This window comes from Candida jiufengensis, assembly GCF_024610255.1.
Source record: "Candida jiufengensis strain CBS 10846 chromosome Unknown scaffold6, whole genome shotgun sequence".
Lineage (NCBI taxonomy): Eukaryota > Fungi > Ascomycota > Pichiomycetes > Serinales > Debaryomycetaceae > Lodderomyces > Lodderomyces jiufengensis.
This window is the reverse complement of record NW_026261557.1, coordinates 635,307-656,704: the sequence shown is the minus strand read 5'-3', so window position 1 is coordinate 656,704 and position 21,398 is coordinate 635,307. Positions and strand designations below refer to the sequence as shown.

The window sequence follows — 21,398 nt, the reverse complement described above, 5'->3', positions numbered from 1 at the left end:
CAAAATTGTTGACAAATTGCAAAAATTCCTCGATTTGAATTTTTGTTCCATAACCTTTACATACCAATCGATACAATTCCATCATGCATGCTTATAGTCTATTCGTATTGGATCATGTTTTGTATTAAAATGTTTACTGTACTGTTCAAAATTACGCATAATCAAGGAAGCAATTGGGAATAACTTGTTACCCGAATATTTTAGAAATCACTGTTTAAACTTTAAAGATTCGAAACAACCAAACGGCATCAATTTAAAGAATTGGGGTTTGATCCTTGATAATTAAGCTACTAAAACCAAATACATAGTCCACAAATAAACACAAAAATCAAATATAAAAGTTAAGCTTTCTTTCCACGATTCCATTCTCGTAAAATAGAATAGGATTGGCTTCAAAAATCACAAACATTTAAATCTTCACTCTCAATTTTAGTTGATAGTTTGATCACAAAAGTGAAAATAAATATGTGGTTTAATGTGGTTTAATTATACGCTAGTGTAATATTAACCAAAGTTGTGCAAAACCAAGTTCATGTAATTATATTGGAATTTCAAACAAAAATAGCATATACTTATTGGAACAAAATCTACGTTGAGTTTTAATTTTATTAATTATATTATGTCTTCTTTGAGTCAATATAATAATTTATTATTATTAATAAATTTTTCTTGGTCTATGTACCTGAATTTTGAAACTTAACGGTTTTTTTTAAACTTTTCTTGACTTTATCAATTTCTTTTTTACACTTGAAATTTAGTTCTTTAATTCATAAAGATTTTAAGTGTTAATCAAGCAATGATCAGCAATCAATGAAATTAATTTTAGTTGTTCTTTAACTTAAATCTTTATTGAATTGATAAGATAAGATACATTAACCTTTTGTAACTTCTAAAAATATATTTTTAATGTAAAGCCACTTAAAACTAGAGTAAAAACCAAGCTAAAACAATTATAAATAGAGAACAATACAAATGAAATACCTCAACTGAAATTGAAAATTTCACTAACCACTTTTTAAAATTTCATGAACTAAGTCATAAATATGATTTAAGCTTTTTTGACAAATTTGCGCTATGAACCACTGAATATACTTCTTTAAATAACCATGCAAAAATGATTATCCGTAAAATTGATTGGGATATAGTTTTTCATTTTGTTACGTCAAATTTAAAACTTGAAAGAACCATGCAATTTATGCTAATGATTTTGATATTGTAGAAACATAATTCAAGTCATACCTATATTCCTTTTTTTTACCCATTATCTATGAATATTTGGAAGTCTCTTTCTAGATCATAAAATCAACAGTCCTTTTGCAGATACGGCTCTGGTATTTAATCTGTTCGAAAACAATACTATCTCAACAAAGCCCACATAAGCTCAGAAACAAAGTGTGCAAATCTCATAAAAAAACAATAGACAAATGTATAATTGATAGTGGTGAGGTTTTCAATATTAAAGTGTTCCTCCTCATAATCTCTCTGAATCTTATAACACATTATACTTTAACTATATTTATAACCTTTCATGATATAGTGAAAGGAAATCTAAAAACGTTTTTTTAATTAAATAGCAGTTATATGTAGTTTCCAATATTTTTAAATCGATTTTGTTTTAATTCAAATTACATCAATTTATTTAAACTAAATTTGTTTACACAAAATAAACTTGACATATTTTGTGTTTAATCAGCGCAAAATAAAATTATCTCTATCAACTCGGCCTGATAAGCTCGAATCACAATCTATTTTGAGACTGTAAGATTTGATAAATAGAATTTGAATTCAGGATTTAGTATGGACAAACTTGATAAAATTTCTACGTTTCTTAACGTCTTTATTTACAATAAATTAAGTTAATTTAAGTTTAGGGCTTTAAAATGATTTTTTAAATTTTAATTAATATATCGGATCAACATGAAGAAAACTAAACAAAATGAATATAGTAAACAAAATCATATTTATGAGTTTTGACAAAGAACCAATCAAAATTTGTTTTGATCTATAGTTCAATCAACCGAGCTGCATAGTTAGTGATAGGAGTTTAGACTCCTATTGATTCCAAAATGAAGTTTTGTTAAAAATTGAGGAGTTAGAGAGGTTACAGTACATAACTACGTGTAATTTGATTTGACAGAATGTTCTCAATGTAATTGTCAAACATGCATAAAAAATTTAATAATATTTTGAAATGTTCAATAACACTTGAAAAATTATAATTCAGAAATGAAACAATAGACATTATTTAAGCTGTATTGCAGAAAATTATTATCTAAATTATTTAAAATTCCAACATGAAAATCATAAACAAATGGTTTTGGTTCTTATTGTTCTGGCTATTAATGGAATGATCCAATCCTATTGTCATCACAATTATAAAGTTAGTGGAGGTTTAAATTTCCAATGATTGTGGTTTTTTCATAGAGTATAATTTTACTCTTATTCAAACGGCTTCAATTATATAATTCAACCCTTTCACATGTTCATATGAAGCAAAAGTAAACCAACATGAAAATTATAAATACCCATGAATTTCCACAAATCATTCAGAGTAAGTTTTATATAGTTCATCAATATAGTTTAACTTTCAATTAGTGCTATAATTACAACTAACAAATATCAAACATTGAAAATTTTATAAAATGGTTTCATTCAAAGGTGTTTTAGCTACCATTGCTTTAGCTTTATTTGCCCAAGGTGCAGTCATTCCAAATGAATTGGAAACAAGAGATGATTCTCCAGGATTTGTTTCATTAGATTTTGATGTTATTCAAAGACCATTAAATATTTCAGAAACTGCTAAATTTATTGCTCAATTAAATAGACAAGACAAAAGATCTTCACCAATTCCATTAAGTTTAATTAATGAAGGTAGTTCATACGCTGCTAAAATTACTGTTGGTTCAAACAGTCAACCACAAACTGTTATTATTGATACTGGTTCAAGTGATTTATGGGTTGTTGATTCAAGTGCTAAATGTGCTGCAAATGTTAATTGTAAATCTAGTGGTACTTTCAATCCATCAACTTCATCAACTTGGCAAAACATAAATGCTCAATTTGCTATTGGTTATGGTGATGGTTCATCATCAACTGGTAAATGGGGTAAAGATACTGTTGCTTTCGGTGGTGTTTCAATTACTGGTCAACAATTAGGTGATGTTACTCAAACTTCAGTCAATCAAGGTATCTTAGGTATTGGTTATAAAGGAAATGAAGCTATTACTGATGCAAACGGTTATCAAGATATTTCAAATTATAATAATGTTCCAATTACTTTAAAAAATCAAGGTAAAATTAGAACTAATGCTTATTCATTATATTTGAATTCACCATCAGCTTCATCAGGTCAAATTATTTTTGGAGGTGTTGATAATGCTAAATATTCAGGTTCATTGATTACTGAACAAGTTACTCAACCAGGTACCGCTTTATTTGTTAACTTAAACACTCTTGTTTATAACGGTCAAACCAAACAAATTTCAGGTGATGTCTTATTGGATTCAGGTACTACTTTAACTTATTTAAGTCAAGATGTTGCAGCCAATATAGCTAATCAAGCTGGTGCTTATTGGCAAACTTTCAGTGATGGTTCAGGTGTTTACTTAATCAGTTGTAGTGCCAGTACCAGTGGTAGTGCTGTTTTCAATTTCGATAATGGTGCTAAGATTACTGTTCCATTATCAGAATTTATTTTCCAATCCGGTAGTCAATGTGTTTTCGGAGTTCAGCCATCAAATACTAATATCTTGGGTGACAATTTCTTAAGACATGCTTACTTATTATATAACTTAGATGCTAACACTGTTTCAATTGCTCAAGTTAAGTATACTACTGCTTCAAGTATTGCTGCTGTTTAAATTTGACAGAATTCATACTTCCAACTATTTATGCTACAAATAGTCAAAGTATTTTTTTTCAGATTGTTTTTGATTGGTTTCAAATAAAAAATTTTTAGAGTTAGAAAAAATTAGAATATACGTTGATCGTTTATTGTTAAATCTATTGTTAAAGCTCGTAGTTGTGAGATTAAACTTTTTCCTTTAGTTATTCTCACTGTTTGATTTCAAAGTTCTCCAATTACACAAAACTCGAAGTTGTACAAATTGTGAAACACCTATATCAATTATATATATTCTATTAAATATAAATGCTAAGAACTATCTAATCAGCCATTGAACTCTTACGAATCGTGAATCATTCAAGTCAACCGTATATTACAGTAAATACAAATGCTAAAAACTATCTAATCAACCAGTTGAGTTATAATTTTTCATTTCTTAAAATTGAACCTTCATCATACAATGCCTTTAAATTTTTATCAAAGAATTTAGTACAATTTGGTCTTTTAATTTTAGCAGTAGGAGTAATAACTCCAGTTTCAACAGTTAATGGATTAAAAAAAATTTCAATATTATGTAATTTTTCAAAACCTTGTAAATTGTCACCTATTGCTGAATTAAAATCAGATAATATAAATTTTTTCTGTTGTGGTTCATTTAAAAACGCTATAATTTCGGATTGGTTAGTTAATTTTGAATTAAATTTTGATTGTAAATAATTTTCAATTGTTAAAGGATCTAATCCTACAATTCCAACAAGATAAGAATTTAATGAATTTCCATGAATGAAAACTTGTTGAATTATTGGATTTGATGATAAATATAAATTTTCAATTTTTTCAGGTGAAATGAATTCACCTTGTGATAATTTAAAAAAATTTTTAACTCTATCAATTATATAAATTTTATTACCATTTTTGGGATCTATACGAGCAACGTCTCCTGTATGAAACCAACCATCTTCATCAAATGATTCTAAAGTTGATTTGGGGTCTTTATAATATTCTTTGAAAATTTGCGGACCCCTCAATAAAAATTCACCTCTTGGACCTTCTTCATCTTTTGAAGTGTAATTCATTGCAGGTATATCTTTTAATCTACATTCAGTTGAAACACCAATTGGACCAATTGAACCCGGGTTGTGATCAAATTTGAAACTACTAACAAAACCTGCGAAGCTTTCAGTCGAACCATATCCATTACTTATACCAACATTTAACGCAGCTTTAACAAATCTGATAGTTCTTGGATCAATAGGTGAACTTCCAGTTGACATTGTTTGAACACTTGACATTCCCATTTTTGCTCTTAATGAATCCAATAGATGATCATGATCTTTATGAGCTGTATTAGTGTCTTCTTCAGTAGGTGCTGAATGCAATTTTAATTTTTCATTAATAGCCTTAGTGAAAAGGTCTCTGATTTTAGGATTCGAATTATTTTGAATTGTTAATGCTTTAATTGTTGCTTCTAATTTATTTAACATTCTAGGTACAGTAGCTAAAACATTTGGTTGTAATTCTCTAACATCGTCAAATAACGTTGCCGGAGTTCTCCCCAGTGGATATCCAATAGCTGCGCCGCTACTTAAATAATATTGAGCGTTTGCTCTTTCATAAATATGAGCCATAGGTAAAAAGGATATTACTCTATCAGGATCTGCATGTTTAAATGATTTAGTATATCTCCAAGATACACCGGCAACTGCATTTTCATGAGTTAAAACTACCCCCTTTGGAGTTGCAGTTGTACCACTTGTGAATGAAATTGTGAAATTCGTATTTGGACTTGGTGCAATCGGTGCTAATGGATGAGATTCACCAAATTTTTCAACAGTTCTTAAATCAAACAACATGATTTTATATTGTTCAGCTAATAAACTTAGTTCTTTGTTTTCAGGTGAATCTTCTAAATCATCCATGGAAACAATGACAATCAAACTAGACAATTCAGCTTGATTAATTTTCTTTAACTCAATCAATACCTTTATCTTCTCTTTAGAACAAATAATAATTGGTGATACAGTTAATGCTAAAATATATCTACTCGTATCTTTACCAAGGGTATCATATAAGGCAGAATTTGTGATTGAATAAGCAATTGTAGTTAAATCAGTTAATGCCCATTCAGGTCTGTTATGAGAAAATATAGTTAATACAAATGATTTATCATTTTGAAGTGGATCATACTTTAAATACTTGTGAGATTCATTATCATTTTTAAAAGGATTATTTTCTAAAACATAAAATATACCAGATCCAAAATTATTTCTTCTTTGTCTGATAGTTTTATAATCTTGCCATATATATTTCCCAAATTTACCATCTTTTAATTTTTCTCTAACTCCTAAAGCAGGTCTATTTGAATTGAAATAATAACCAAATTCAAATAATTCATATAAAGTACTTAAAGAAGGATGAATTTTTGAATATAATTTTGATGGATTATAAGAATTTCTATAAATTGAACTATAACCTTTCTTAGATGAATTTGGTAATGCAATAGCTGATGATGTAAGTTTATTTTTAATTGGTAAATGCTTTTGTAATGACAAATATATTTCTTCTGGTGACTCTTCGACTATTGATGCCATTCTGTAATTGATCTATATTTTGATTCAGACTAATACATTCAATTCACAGACAGTTTATATGATAATAAAGTATGAGTATGTAGATATATATGTATATATAAACTGGCTCAAATCCTTTTATTATTCTCCACTTTTTATTAAAATTGACATAAATCTAAAATTGTTGATCTATTCTTTTTCATTGTTTTTTATTTAAACTTTGTAGGCTTTATTTTCATATAAAAAGTGGGGAATTTATTTTAATGATAGTTTTGTTTATAAATTAATTAGCATTAAATCATAGTCTATTACAATAAATTGATCTTTTGATGTTTTTGTTTTAATACCACATGTATTATTTTCAGAAATTTCATATATATCAATACTCTTTGGAATTCTTGATGATATATAAAGAAAAGTATTGTCAATAATGGATTTTATGAATGGTTATAATTTCCTTATTAAAGATTTGATCAAATATTAAAAACGTTTGAAACCTTTGTATCGTAAATTTAAATATAATAGAGATTTACACAAAATCTGAGTAGATGATAACTCCGTAATTTATAACCGATCAATTCCAAAAGATCATTAAATAAGATGAAGAGATATAAAATAACATCAATAACATCACTTGAACAAAATTGAATGAAGAGGTAGCAAAGAATTAATTTTAAAACTTTCCTTTTGATGTAGTCTAGTTGTATATTATATTGTGTGAAATAAAAATAAATCTATAATTTTTCAGCTTTTATAATTGAACCTTCATCATATAAATTTTTTAATTCATTTTCAAAATATTTTGTACAAATTGGTCTTTTAATTTTCATAGTTGGAGTAATTAAATTTTTTTCAACACTTAATGGTTCAATATCAATTATAATATTATGTAATTTTTCAAAACCTTGTAATTGTCCAGCAATTGATTTATTCATATCTAATAATAATTCTCTTTTACGTTTTCGATCTTGGAAAAATCTTTTAATATCTTCATGATTTGTTATTGTTTCATTATATCTTGATTTAATATATGATGAAATAGACATTGGATCTAATCCAACAACACCAACTAAAAAAGTTTGTAATGAATCCCCGTGAGCAAATAATTGAGCAATATATGGAAACGCTGATAAATAAGTATTCTCAATTCTTTCTGGTGTAACATATTCACCTTGAGCTAATTTGAAGAAATTTTTAACTCTATCTATAATAAATACTCTATTACCTAATGATGAATCAATTCTTGCAACATCACCTGTATAAAACCAACCATCTTTATCAAATGATTTGGCAGTATTTTCAGGATCTTTAAAATATTCTTTAAATACTTGTGGACCTCTAACTAATAATTCACCTCTTGGTCCTCCTTCATCTTTTGATGTATAACCCATTGATGGTAAATCTCTTAATCTACATTCTGTTGTTACTGAAATTGGACCACATGAACTTGATTGAGTTTCAAATTTTGAACTTCCCATAATACCTGCAAATGTTTCACTCATACCATAACCTTGAGCTAATCCTGTATTCATTGCTGCTTTTATAAATTTAATAGTTTCAGGACTAATTGGAGCTGATCCAGTTGTTATGGAACTAAGATTTTGAAGTCCTAATTTTCTACGTAATAACCCTAAAACTCTATCATAAATTATATGAGAAGGATTTGTATGTTCATTTTCTGGCTTACCTTGTAATTCCATTTTCTTATTAATAGCTTTAGTAAAAATATTTTTTAAAATTGGTTTTTCATCATTATTAATAGTTTGTGCTTTAATACCAGCTTCCAATTTAGTTAAAACTCTTGGAACTAACGCCATAAAATCTGGTTGTAATTCTTTAACATCTTCTAATAATGTTAATGGAGATGGTCCTTGTGGGAATCCAACAGCACCACCAGCAGCAAATGCAAATTGAATACTTGCTCTTTCATAAATATGAGCTAATGGTAAAAATGAATAAATGGTTGCTTTACCCGCTTTTCTACCTTCTTGAAAATTTGAATATAAGAAGGTAATACCTGATACACCATTTTCATGAGTTAATAATACCCCCTTTGGATTTGCCCCAGTTGTTCCTGAAGTAAAAGTTATAGTGAAAGATGTTGAAGGTTTTGGTGGAATAGGATCTAATGGATTAATTTCTCCTAGTTTTTCAACTTGTTTATAATCAAATAATGTCATATTATGTTCATGACATAAATTTTTTAATACAGAATCTTCAGTAGTTAATTCATCCATTGAAACTAAACAAATTAAATTACTTAACTCTTCAGGATATTTTTCTTTTAATGCAACTAAACCTTTAATTTTATCTTTTGAACATAAAATTATTGGTGATTCTGTTAATTCCAAAATATATTTACTTGTAGCTGGACCTAAAGTATCATAAAGTGCAGTTGAAACAATGTTATAAGCAATAGCAGTTAAATCAGCTAAAGCCCATTCTGGTCTATTATGTGAAAATATAGTTAAAACAAATCCATCCTCATTTAATGGATCATATCTCAATTTTTTATGAGCTTCACTTTCAGTTTTATAAGGATTATTTTGTAAAATAAAATATAAACCAGAACCTAATTTATTTCTTCTGATTTGAACTGTTTTATAATCTTCCCAAACATAATGACCGAAAGTTCCATCTTCTTTTTTAACACGATGACCAAGTGCCCTATTAGTACCATTATTTTCAACTGCAAGTTCAAATGTTTTAAATAATGTATCAATACCAGGATACGGAACATTAATTAATTCTTTTGGTGAATAATGATTTCTATAAATTGGTGAAAATCCAGGTTCTTCAGTATTTGGTAATGGAACTGCATTACAAACTTTTTTTGTATCAATTGGTACATTTGCTTGAATAGTTTCCCAAATATGTTGTGGGGTTTCTTGAAATAAAGCTGCCATTTTTGTATGACTTATTTTAATACTAATATCTAATTAAAAATGATATTTTTATACAAATCCAATCTATTTTGACTAGTGAACGTTGATCAACTATTTATTGAAAAATTATGAAAAAATATAAAACAAGCTTTATCAATATACATTTATAAAAACGTTTCAAGTTGATTTAACAAAAAGATCTTTTTAAGTATAAACATATCTGTTAGATCTTACACTACTTTTTAGATTGTAACGGTAAATCTTTTAAAAGCTTTAATTTTCTTTTTTTGTTTCAAATGTGGGGAGATTTTGTTCCTCGGCAATTTTATATATTGTATTTCTTCCAAACTCCGAGAAATTAGGGACAAAACTCGAATGGATTTTAGGTCGAAGATTTGCACAAAAATTCTAAAACAATTATGGATCAATATTTGTAGAAATTTTATTTATCCGTTAAAGTACTTTTCCAGATTAAGATAAACACAAATCGTTCTTGAGATTTTTCTTTAAAATCATCCAATTTGAAACGTACATATTTCTCAACTTTCGGTTTATTGTCATAAAACTGACCTTAGTAGTGAGTTTGTGAAAATGTAAACATCTAAGCTATAAATGAAAGTCATTAAGAAAAACAGGGAAGATGAGTTTACATCCCTTTTGAAGTGATAACCACTTTCTCGATCAGAATTATTTCTGAAAAAAATACGGTCAAGTTGTTTTTTGTCAGAGAGAAAGTTAGTGGAAGCTCGAAGGTAAGAGAAGAAATACAGACATTTCGCTAATTTTTAACCTCCGACATATTTTTTTTTTTGATTTGAAAAAACTTTTCGAATTGTCGTTCGTCTAAATCATAAGAAGTCCCCCGAAATTAGTTTTTCCTCCTCCAAAAACATTAAAAATGTCCTCATGTCTTATTTGATTCTCTTTTTGGTATAAATATTTTTCTTCAACATAAATTTATAATTAAAATTGAGAAGCCATGCGTGAAAGCGCATTCCCTTCTTCGTAGTGCAAATTGTTCATTTATAGAACGCTCAATTTACAACACATTGTTCGTAGTTCTATGAATTCCTTCCACTTAATTTGAATTCAAACCAGTTTGGATACAAATTTGCAAAATCCAACAATTTTGTAATAATCATTTGGAAATGTTGATTGATATGATGTTGCTGAGCAACTCCTTAGCTGTTGGCATTGCTTCGTTGATCAATAATGAAGCAACAATACCGCTTGTTCCATATATAACAACCTGAAGAATATAAAAAAAATTTTTAGATAAATAAGCAAACTTTTTGTGTTCTTTGGCCCTTGTTAGGTTTTTTAAGATGTGTGAATTTTCTTCATCTTCATTTGAGCTCGTATTGTGGTTGTATCTTTTTTCATGTTTCTCAAGATATACAACGGCATGTTTGTAATTGTTCTCGAAATGATTAATGATCTCCCAATTGAATTTACTCAAAAACCATAAACCGCCAAGGGCATAAAAGTAAAGGTAAAACCATTCCATGGTTTTGACTTTATAGATGAAAGAATGAGTCTTTGTTTGCGAATCTACTCAATACTCGAATTTGTCTCGCAAGAATCTATTTTTTTTTTGATATGACTGCAAAACTTGGTTTTGTACTATGTTTCAGACCTAAATATTTTTGCATTTGTGAAATCTAAACATAGCACTATATCTCTAGTGCACACTTAAATTACTGTCGTATCATTCTAATCAAGTAATACTTTTTCTTTATGACTGCTTGAAGATGTTGGTGGAAGTGGTGCGGTTTGAATCAAGATTATGAATTTTGATTGAAGAGCGAGGGCTCAAAAGATAAATTTGGAAAGGCATAATCGGTAAGAAATCATAATCATATAAGTTGAAATATACAAAAGAATTAATTTTTATTATTGGAATATCATGGGTTTTGGTTGAGTAGGATTGGTTATTCATTAATCAAAGGAATCTCAATGCATTGATGATTGTTTTAGGTTATTAATGGGCTATAAAAGCTATTTTTCCCCTGATATTTCTAGCAGTGAACGCTTCCAAATCTAGGAAGCCTGCATGAGTAAAATTGGTATATAAATTTTAAATTATTAGTTTATGTATAGATTTCTAATACATGTTGAATTAGGAAAAAAAAAAAATATTTCTCTTTCCTAATTTCTCATCACTACTATTAAGTTTTCAAATCTTTCATAAAGTATTATGATCGTCATACGAAGCAAAAGATTTGGTGAATACGTCATTACTTAACTTCAAAAAAGACGATGCAACTGGTTACTGAACAGCATTTCTCCGTCAAAAGCAAACAAGAGACGAAGGATTCAAATGGTAAAATTCAACAAAATTCACCGTTCAAGGAATCAAAAAATTCTAAGGAATCTACAAAGAATAAGCAGATGTTACCATGGGAGAAGGAAGAACTGCAAACGTATTATTTGAACACAAATATACCAGCAATAAATATCAGTTTAAATGGTGGTCTAGTTGGAAAAGCTGCAAAAGATGGTAAATTTGTTATCAACGGTTCTGTAATTACGATATCCAAAAACCCAAGCAAATCACGGAAGATCAATGATTATATACCTAGGCACCCACACTATCAAGTTAATGAATCTGAGTTAAATTTTCTCGAATCGATTTTGAGACATATCGACATCAAACTGTGCAAATATTTGAATGGATCTATAATACCATTGTAAAATATCCAGCTGCTTTTACGATAATTCCTGTCAGTTCATTTGTCGCTTTTTTTGTAATTATGATTTACCTTGATGGTCATTGAAAGATTCGGTTGAATGTGTGTCCTAAAGTTTATTATGTTCATATTGACATTGAAGTGGACCCAAATCAGTTTCATCTATTTGCAACTTTTATGAAACACTGCGCAATCATTACACAAGACTATAAACTAATTTATATAATTAATTATGACAATTTTGAATTTTATTTATGATTTACTTTACTACGGTCCCCTCGTAGTCGAGAAGGACGAAATTTCATCCTCTATATCAAAAAAATGGATTTGAGGATCTTTAGTAGATATAGGAAAGCTAAAATTTGAATTCATGTGAAACTTTTTGATTGGTCACTAGAAACGTCTGTACTTTATCAGACAAATTAAAAAAAATAAATCTTACTGTCTTGTTTATAAATTTAATGTCACGACATTCCGTGTATGTTAGACAAAATGTGTAACTGTTTTAGAAGGACAATTACGCGTCTAAAATCATACAATCAAATTCAATCAAAAGAGTAGACACCTACATTAATGATATCTATTATTAAAAATATTTATTAAAACTATTAACCTTTATCGACAATTGAGCACATGATTGTTTAACTCAAGATTATTTTGATTCAGTTTTGGTTTCAGTATTTGATTCAGTTTTTGAATCAGTTTTAGCATCAGTTCTGGCATCAGTTTTGGCATCAGTTTTTGTTGCATCTGAAGCTGAATGTGATTTATTATAATTTTGATAAACGGCTTTTCCCTTTTTATCTAACGAACCACCAGTTTTGTTATAAGTGTCATAAGCGTCTTTTAAGTCTTTTTGATCGACATTTTTTGTTAAAGCTTTAACTTTTTTAAGAAGTCCGTCCATATTTAATTGATATTATACTTAAATTAGTTTTTAATTAAATTTAACAAGACGATTGATTATTAGTCTGAAATGGATTTTCAGCAGTATTTATACTTTCCATCAAAAATTTTCAAAATTTCACATTAGCTGTCCAATTTGGAATTGAAAATTTAAATTAAAAAAAAAAACAATACGTTTATATGTGAAAGTTATGCGTAATAGAGTAAATTATTATTATTAAAGGGCTTACATACTAATTATGATAAAACTAATTTAAATGAAACATGAAATCACAGAAAAACCGTCAAATGAAAATTTCATTAAATTTTTACAATACGCGTAATAAAGGTTAATCGAGAGTAGTGCTTTAGTTCAAACTGTAGAAATACATAGGTTTTTGTTTAGTTGGTCTATCTCTTTTTATTTAAACTTAAAATTGTTCTCAAGTTTAATTGAAAATGAGTTTTGAAAAATGTCACCCCATTAAATTTTTAACAATAAGTTATTCCCAATATTCAAGTAATATATTAATAAACAAGCTGATCAATTGAGTATGTAATACAGATAACAAGTTTTAGAGTCACATGAATAGATAAGGACTAATTAAATCAGTTTAATACGAACTTGAAATTAGATTAAATTGCTAACAAAATGAAATTGCACAAAAAGTATATTATGAAGAAGTTTCTATTCTGAAATTTATATCATTAAAGGATCTGCACTACAAGTTTATGAATAGGCGTATCATTTTTATAGCGCCGTATATACTAATTCAAATTTAATGCTGATTTAAATCGAATATATACTACACTAATTTTAATCTCGTACTAATTCAAAATTATTGTAAAGATTGAAATCAAAAAATTAAAATCGAGGACACTTTGAAATTATATATTACGTCATATCTAAAAATTCATTACCAATTTCTATTTACATTCTAACCTGATTATAATTTTAATTTTTCTAATATGGCTATAGTTTGTTCATATCCTTCAATTTCTGCAACAACTTTCTCTAATCTTTGTTTTGCACTTTCAATAGCTTCAGGTTTAGTCTTATCAGTAAATTTACTAATACTTTCATCTTGTTTCTTTTTCAATTCTTGAGCATTATTTAATTTTTTCTCAACTTTGGAAATTTCCGAATCTAAATCAATTTGACCTTTTACTAATACATGAACAGTACAATCTGGACCAATTGCTTGTAATGCACAACCTGATGGTACATCTTGTGATGATTTTACAACTGATATTTTTTCAACACCTTTAATCAAAGAAACAATAGAATCTTGTTGATCTTTTGCAATATCAAAGATTTTATCATTTGATGATTCAACAAATACTTGACCATTCTTTATGATATTATATTGAGCTAATAATGATCTAGCACCTTTTGTAATATCAAGAACTAAATCATAAGCATTTAATGCTTCTTGATTATCAAATTCTTTTGAATATTGTGGATATTTTGCTTTGGTAATTGTTTCAGTTTTATCACCTTCTCTTCTAGGTAATCTTTGCCACATTTCTTCAGTTACAAATGGCATAAATGGATGAATTAATCTTAATGCACCATCAATACTTGTATATAATGTATCTTGAGCTGATTTTTTTTGTTCTGGTGTACCATCTTGAATTAATGATTTTGAATTTTCAATGTAGACATCACATAAATCATACCAGAAATTATATATATAGTTAGTAGCATCACCGAAATTACGTGATTCCAAAGCTTCATTGGTATTTTTAGCAGCTGTTGTTAATTTGGTCAATATCCATTTTTCAACTAATGATTCTTTACCAGTTAATTCTGCAGTCTTTTGCGGAACGTAATCATCACCTAATCTACCTAAAACGAATTTTGTAGCTTGATAAATCTTGTTACAGAATTTTCTATAACCTTCAACTCTCAAAATATCTAAATTAATATCTCTACCACCAGTTGAATAAGCACATAATGCAAATCTTAAAGCATCAGTACCACATTCTGGAATACCATTTGGATATGATAATTTTTGACCTTCCATTGCTTTTTTCAATTCTCTTGGATCCAAATTACCAGTAGTTAATTTGTCATGTAAACCTTTCAATGGAATACCTGTGATGACATCTAATGGATCAATAACATTTCCCAAAGATTTGGACATTTTACGTCCTTGAGCATCTCTAACTAATGAATGACAAAAGACTTCTTTAAATGGAACTTTACCAGTCAATTTTAATGACATTAAAATCATTCTTGAAACCCAGAAGAACAAGATATCCCAACCAGTTTCTAACATTGACATTGGACTAAACAATTCCATGTCTTTGGTGGCATGTGGCCAACCCAAAGTTGAAATTGGCCATAAACCAGAGGAAAACCAAGTATCTAAAACATCTTCATCTTGTTCCAATGTAAATTTTTTATCAGCAAATTTTTTATTGGCTTTTTCTAATGCTTCTTCTTCAGTTCTACCAGAAACCCAATATTCATTATCTAATTTATCATGTTCTTCACCTTCAATGTTTATAAAGTATACTGGACATCTATGGCCCCACCATAATTGACGTGATATACACCAATCTTGTATATTTTCTAACCATTGGAAATATTCAGACTCCGAAGTCTTTGGGGTAATTACAATATCTCCATTTTTGACAGCTGCTATAGCATCTTTAGCCATTTCTTGTTGATTGACATACCATTGTGGTTTGAGAAGTGGTTCAATGATATCACCTGATCTTGAACAAGTTGGAATGGTCATTTCATTATCTTTTTGTTCAACATATAATCCTTTCTTTTGTAATTCTTCAATAACTTTTGCTCTAGCATCAAATCTTTTCATTCCTTTCCATTCTGGTCCACAATTTTCATTAAGATAACCATCATCAGTATATATATTTATAAATTCTAAATTGTTTCTTTTACCTGTATTGTAATCGTTTTGATCATGAGCTGGAGTGATTTTAACTGCACCGGTACCAAATTCCATATCGACAGCTTCTGAATCGGTTATAATCGGTAATTTTCTATCAATAAAATGATGTAATACATATTTACCATGTAAATGTTTATATCTTGGATCATTTGGATGGACTGCTACACCAGTATCACCAAATATAGTTTCAGGTCTAGTTGTAGCGACGGTAATTTTTTCATCTGAATTTTCAACTTGATAAGAGAATGAGGTTAAAGTACCAAATTCAATTTTATTGTCATAACCTGGGACAGCTAATAAAGTTTTACCTGCAATATTTTTATTATCAACTTCTAAATTTGAAATTGCAGTATTTAATTTCACTGACCAATTAACTAATCTTGAAGCTCTATAAATAGTACCGTCTTCATGCATTCTTACAAATGCTTCAGTAACTGCTTCGGATAAATCTGGATTTAAGGTAAATCTTTCTCTACTCCAATCATATGAAGCACCTAATTTCTTAAATTGATCTTTAATTCTACTATGATATTCTTCTTTCCATTCCCAAACTTTTTCAACGAATTTCTCACGTCCATAATCATGTCTTGTTTTTTTCTCTTTTGCCCATATTTGTTTTTCAACAACTGATTGAGTTGCAATACCTGCATGATCAAAACCAGGAATAAATAAAGTGGTTTTACCTTGCATTCTATTCCATCTAATTAAAGTATCTTGAATTGAAACAGTTAATGCATGTCCAATATGTAATGCTCCAGTAACATTTGGTGGTGGACAAGGGATAGAAAAACATCCTTCAGGTTTAATTTCTCCAGATTCAGTTAATTCAGGTTCAAAATATTTTTGATTTTCCCACCATGAATACCATAAACTTTCAACATTTTTTGGATTATAAGCTTTAAAAGATGGATCTTCTAATGATACTAAGATTTTTTTTTCACCAGGTTTTGTTTCATCTTTAAATTCAGGTATTGGTTCAACTTCCTTTTTAGGTTTTTGTTTCTTCTGTTCATCTGATTTAGCTGGTGGTGGTGTGGATGTTTGTTTTGCCTTTTTAGCATTAAATTTAGCCAATTTTTCAGCTTTCTTTCTTTCTTTTTCTAATTCTTTTGCAGTCTTTTGTTTAGGTGGTTGTTCATTACTTCCATTTTCTGGGGTAACAATTGGTTTTGAATCAGTTTCACTCATTTTATTATAAAATTTTCTGATGTATGTGTTGGAATTGATAGATCTACTTCTTATAAATGATTTAAATAGAAGTGATCGGCTTAGAAGCATACACAAGTATTAAAAATGAGTCTAATCGATTTTAACTGATTATATGAATTTATTACTCATTGAAAAATTTTAACTTTTTTATATTTACGCGAGAGACAGATATTTAATACGAACGACTGGAAGCACAAACAATAAAATATGACTAAATTAATTTATCCTTTATCTTATCATTAGTGAATCCATTTTACAAGTGTTAACTATAAAAATTCCCTACCATCATAAAATTTGTCATCTTGCATTCCAAACTCAATTTTATTTTGAGCTTTTGCTAAATCAGTCATTGCAAATTTTTGTTTGAATTTACGAACTTTTCTACCACCTCTTTTTTTAGATTTTATTTCAATTGGTTTAGCTAATGCTTTATCAGGTACATGTTCAGGTGGAGCTAATAATTTATCTATCTTGTTTTCAATCTCTTCTTTAAATTTGTATCCTGCTTCACCATTGGGGCTTGAATTTGACAAATCAATTCTTGAAGCTAATATTATTTTTCCACTTATTATTCTCATTACTGATTTTTGAATCTCAGGTGGTAAGTATCTTACAAGATCATTATGATACAAATATCCAGTTTGACGAATATTTCTTGATATTGATTTATTTGAAGTTGATAAATCTCTCACACCTAATGATGGTAAATTACAAGATGGAGTTAGTGCTAAGTTTTTCAATGATCCCGTTGCAATAAGTAATTGTGAAGTAGTAATTGGACCTATAATCGATGAAACGTTTGGTGCAAATTTAGATAACCTTGAAGAAATAAAATTTGATAATTTGATTAACACATCATTTAAATCAAGTATAAGTAGACATAACGATAATATTTTGTTGAAATCTGAATCTGACAATTCAAACTGGTCTTTTGATTGCTGCAATGCAGCCATTATTAATAATAACACTTTATCTTTAGTCATAATTGTTTGTAAATCCTCATCGTATGATTTAATATTTGTCAAATTCTGTTTAATTAACATTATAGTTTTCACATAATCTATATTATTTAATACAATGTGCTCCAATTCGGGAAATACCAATTTATATTGCATTTTTAGAAGAATTGTGAACGCTAATATTTCGTTGTTTATTAATGTTGACAATTCATTGATTAATAGTATGAATTTATACTCCTCTGATTCAAATGTATCATCATTATTAATTTGTGCGATTAATTCTAGATAATCCACTTCTTCGTCGTCTGCTTGTTGTTCAAATTTGGTATTTAGCTCTGAAATCAATGGATATATTTTGGATAAACTTGAGTAGTCAGTTATCGACTCTATATTTGGGTGTTGTAATATGGTTTGAAATGGGTTATTTAATGATGTAATTAGAATGGAGAGTTTTTCGGGTAGGGACAATGATTCATCATTTGTTTGATTAGTTTGTAGTTGATCTTCAGTAGGTAACAGCTCCACTACTTCTTCTTCTTCTTCGTCTGAACTTGTTAAGTCCGCTAATAACTCTTTTTCATAATCAATCATCTTTGACTTTTTGGTTGTAAAAAAATAAAGATGGTGGTGCGGCTTGCTATATATTTCTCTTTGAAAAATATTCCAGATAGGAATTGCAACTTGATGAGTTAGTAACAAACACCAAAATGTCATTTCAAGTTAAAACATCACTACTAGATAACGCAGATGGATCAGCTGAACTAATACTAAATAACACAAAGACATTGGTGTCTATATCGGGTCCAATAGATCCAAAACCAAGACAAGAATTACCACAACAAGCGAGTTTAGAAATTATCATTAGACCATCACAAGGATTATCAACAACAAGAGAAAAATTATTAGAAGATAAATTGAGATCATTATTACAATCTATTATAATACGTTTTAAATACCCAAGACAATTAATACAAATTGTTATACAATTTTTAATTATTGATGAATCACCATTTTTCACATGTAATGAATTAAATGCAGCCATAAATTGTTGCTTTTTCGCTCTTGTTGATGCTGATTTAGCAATATATCTGAGTTTTGCATCTATAGTGGCTTGTTATAATCAAGGAAATATTATTTTTGATCCACCAGGAGATGTTTTAGAAACTAGTGATTCTCACCATGTCATATGTTTTAATTTCAAAGGTGATAATGTTGAAAATTTAATGCTATTGGAAAGTGCCGGATCTTTCACAGAACTGGAGTTGTTTGATTTAATATCTAAAAGTGTAAAATATGTTGAAGGAATACATCAAGACCAGAGGAAATATATAAGTAATAAGATTGAAAATGATTATATATGGAAATAGAATAGATTCAAAAAAATTATTACACATTCATTCCCTAAGTATTATACACTTCTAAATCTAATATAAAGTAGCTAATGGATCTAATCTAGATGAATTATCCAAATCCAACAAATTGATTTCAAATTTATTATTTGGATTTGCTTTATGTTTAAATGTAAAACCAATAAAATTATTCTGTTTAAATCCTTTATTACCTCTATTATTTAATAATTGTTCATTTTGCTCTTGTCTAGCAAAGACATCTTTATATTTCATCATCATTTCTGCATCTTCAAAATCATCAAAATATCCAGCATCCTCTTCATTATCTAATTGTGGAGTAAACGGTGGAGTTTTATCTCTTAGATTTTCCCAATTTCTAACATCAATAAAATAAGGAGCAGATTGAACTTGTTTAAAATTCTTTAATCTTTGAGATGGTGATGCAATTAATTTTATAATTAATTGCCATGTACGATCACTAAATACATATCTACCATCTTTTGTTTGTGGTCTGCGTAAAGCTGTTTTCCAGTGTTTTAAATTATGATAAGTTTCATCTTGTTTTGAACCTGAAAATGGCGGATATCCACATAATGCTTCAAATAACATACAGCCTAATGACCAATAATCAATTGTATAATCATAGTTTTTACCTTCTAAAACTTCTAATGCCATATAATCAGGAGATCCAACAATCGAATTTGCCAAATTATGATGTCCTTGACTTTGTTTGAAAATTTTTTGTCTTTCCATCATTAATTTTGAAGGTACTTGGTATTCTTCTAAATCCTCTAACTTTTGTAATTTTAATCTCATTGATTCAATTCTTTCATTTGAAACTGATCCAACTGCTAATCCAAAATCTGTCAATTTGATATGTCCTTTTGAATCAATCAAAAAGTTTTCAGGTTTTAAATCACGATGTGTAAAACCTAATTCATGTAATGAATTTACTGCTGCAAACATTTCACTTATATAAAATCTTGCATGTGGTGGTATTAAAAAACCAGTATTATTTAATAAAGTTCTAAAATCTCCACCTGGTACAAATTCCATAGCCAAAAATACTTTTTCAGGATCTTGAAATGCGTATAATAATTTCACTAACCATTCACTTCTAGTGTTTGTTAAAATATCTCTTTCAGTTAATACATGTCTTGTTTCATCCAATTTGACTAATAAACTCTTGTTTAATACTTTCAAAGCACAAACTTCCCTTGTATCTTTTTTTCTAGCTAAAAACACTTGACCGTAACCACCTTGACCTACTTGAGTAATCATTTCAAAGTCTTTGTGTTTTGGTTTTAATCTTCTTTTCCTTAATAATGCCCTTTCTCTACCAATATAACTTTTCCATTCTAATTGTTGTTTTTGAGGATCATTAGCTAAAGTAGGATCACTGAATAATTGTTGTTCAACAAATGACTTTCTCTGTCTTCTGCTAATAACATAATCAAACATGTCGCAGTAGTAATCGAGAAAATATAATTGAGCAACTGATGTTAATCTTTTAGTTTTTGGATTGTTGGCCCTTTTGTGGAATTCTTCCTCGGAAAGTTTGATTCTCTGATTTGGTGGTGGCTGTAATTGATATATATGATCTTGTAATGCTCTTTTTTGATAATTTTGATTTTGATTTAAAGGTGTCGGAGTTAATGGTTGTGTTTGATGTTGTGGATTAAATTTTCTACTATATGGAGTTCCAGTTGGTGATGTATGTAAAATGGTTTTGGTTGGTGAATTTAATGGTGTGATATTTTCCTTATTTATGTGAGTTTGATTTGGATTAAAAGCATTACTGAATGATTTATTATTTGGTGATCTATAACTTGAATCAATATCCATCATATTACTTGAAATTGACACATTTTCCATTGATTGAGATATATCACCTACATCACGAACATGTTGATGTTTCGGAGACCTTGAGAAAAAACTAGACATGTTTAAGTGGTTAGCGAGGTCCAATCTTTAATGATCTCTTGAATTAGTTATGTTGTGGAAGGTTCCAATTTATAACAATGTTTGCGTGAGATAATTATAGCAATGTATTTATCTGTTATAAGAATGAAATTGAGGCTTGATG

General features: G+C 28.6%; 9 protein-coding genes across 9 annotated transcripts; 3 read left to right on the top strand and 6 right to left on the bottom strand. All coding sequences in view use genetic code 12, as the record gives it.

The window, feature by feature from the left end:
- Positions 1-2,642: 2,642 nt before the first annotated feature.
- KGF54_001370 (pepsin-like aspartic protease) lies at positions 2,643-3,860 on the top strand (the record flags this gene model as incomplete). Its single annotated transcript, XM_051761732.1, has 1 exon — positions 2,643-3,860. The coding sequence occupies one exon, from the start codon at positions 2,643-2,645 to the stop codon at positions 3,858-3,860; it is 1,218 nt and encodes a 405-aa protein (XP_051621766.1).
- A 403-nt stretch (positions 3,861-4,263) lies between these two features.
- Positions 4,264-6,435, bottom strand: KGF54_001369 (uncharacterized protein; the record flags this gene model as incomplete). The annotated part of the gene is made up of 1 exon (XM_051761730.1): positions 4,264-6,435. The coding sequence occupies one exon, from the start codon at positions 6,433-6,435 to the stop codon at positions 4,264-4,266; it is 2,172 nt and encodes a 723-aa protein (XP_051621765.1).
- A 713-nt stretch (positions 6,436-7,148) lies between these two features.
- On the bottom strand, positions 7,149-9,320 carry FAA21 (medium-chain fatty acid-CoA ligase; the record flags this gene model as incomplete). Its single annotated transcript, XM_051761729.1, has 1 exon — positions 7,149-9,320. One exon carries the CDS (start codon positions 9,318-9,320, stop codon positions 7,149-7,151), a length of 2,172 nt encoding a protein of 723 aa, XP_051621764.1.
- A 2,238-nt stretch (positions 9,321-11,558) lies between these two features.
- Positions 11,559-11,993, top strand: KGF54_001367 (uncharacterized protein; the record flags this gene model as incomplete). The annotated part of the gene is made up of 1 exon (XM_051761728.1): positions 11,559-11,993. The coding sequence occupies one exon, from the start codon at positions 11,559-11,561 to the stop codon at positions 11,991-11,993; it is 435 nt and encodes a 144-aa protein (XP_051621763.1).
- Positions 11,994-12,641: 648 nt separating this feature from the next.
- On the bottom strand, positions 12,642-12,896 carry KGF54_001366 (uncharacterized protein; the record flags this gene model as incomplete). Its single annotated transcript, XM_051761727.1, has 1 exon — positions 12,642-12,896. The coding sequence occupies one exon, from the start codon at positions 12,894-12,896 to the stop codon at positions 12,642-12,644; it is 255 nt and encodes an 84-aa protein (XP_051621762.1).
- Positions 12,897-13,821: 925 nt separating this feature from the next.
- VAS1 (valine--tRNA ligase) lies at positions 13,822-16,983 on the bottom strand (the record flags this gene model as incomplete). Its single annotated transcript, XM_051761726.1, has 1 exon — positions 13,822-16,983. The coding sequence occupies one exon, from the start codon at positions 16,981-16,983 to the stop codon at positions 13,822-13,824; it is 3,162 nt and encodes a 1,053-aa protein (XP_051621761.1).
- Positions 16,984-17,270: 287 nt separating this feature from the next.
- KGF54_001364 (U4/U6-U5 snRNP complex subunit) lies at positions 17,271-18,554 on the bottom strand (the record flags this gene model as incomplete). Its single annotated transcript, XM_051761725.1, has 1 exon — positions 17,271-18,554. One exon carries the CDS (start codon positions 18,552-18,554, stop codon positions 17,271-17,273), a length of 1,284 nt encoding a protein of 427 aa, XP_051621760.1.
- A 116-nt stretch (positions 18,555-18,670) lies between these two features.
- Positions 18,671-19,330, top strand: KGF54_001363 (exosome non-catalytic core subunit; the record flags this gene model as incomplete). The annotated part of the gene is made up of 1 exon (XM_051761724.1): positions 18,671-19,330. The coding sequence occupies one exon, from the start codon at positions 18,671-18,673 to the stop codon at positions 19,328-19,330; it is 660 nt and encodes a 219-aa protein (XP_051621759.1).
- Positions 19,331-19,387: 57 nt separating this feature from the next.
- Positions 19,388-21,256, bottom strand: DBF2 (serine/threonine-protein kinase; the record flags this gene model as incomplete). The annotated part of the gene is made up of 1 exon (XM_051761723.1): positions 19,388-21,256. One exon carries the CDS (start codon positions 21,254-21,256, stop codon positions 19,388-19,390), a length of 1,869 nt encoding a protein of 622 aa, XP_051621758.1.
- Between the last annotated feature and the right edge of the window lie 142 nt (positions 21,257-21,398).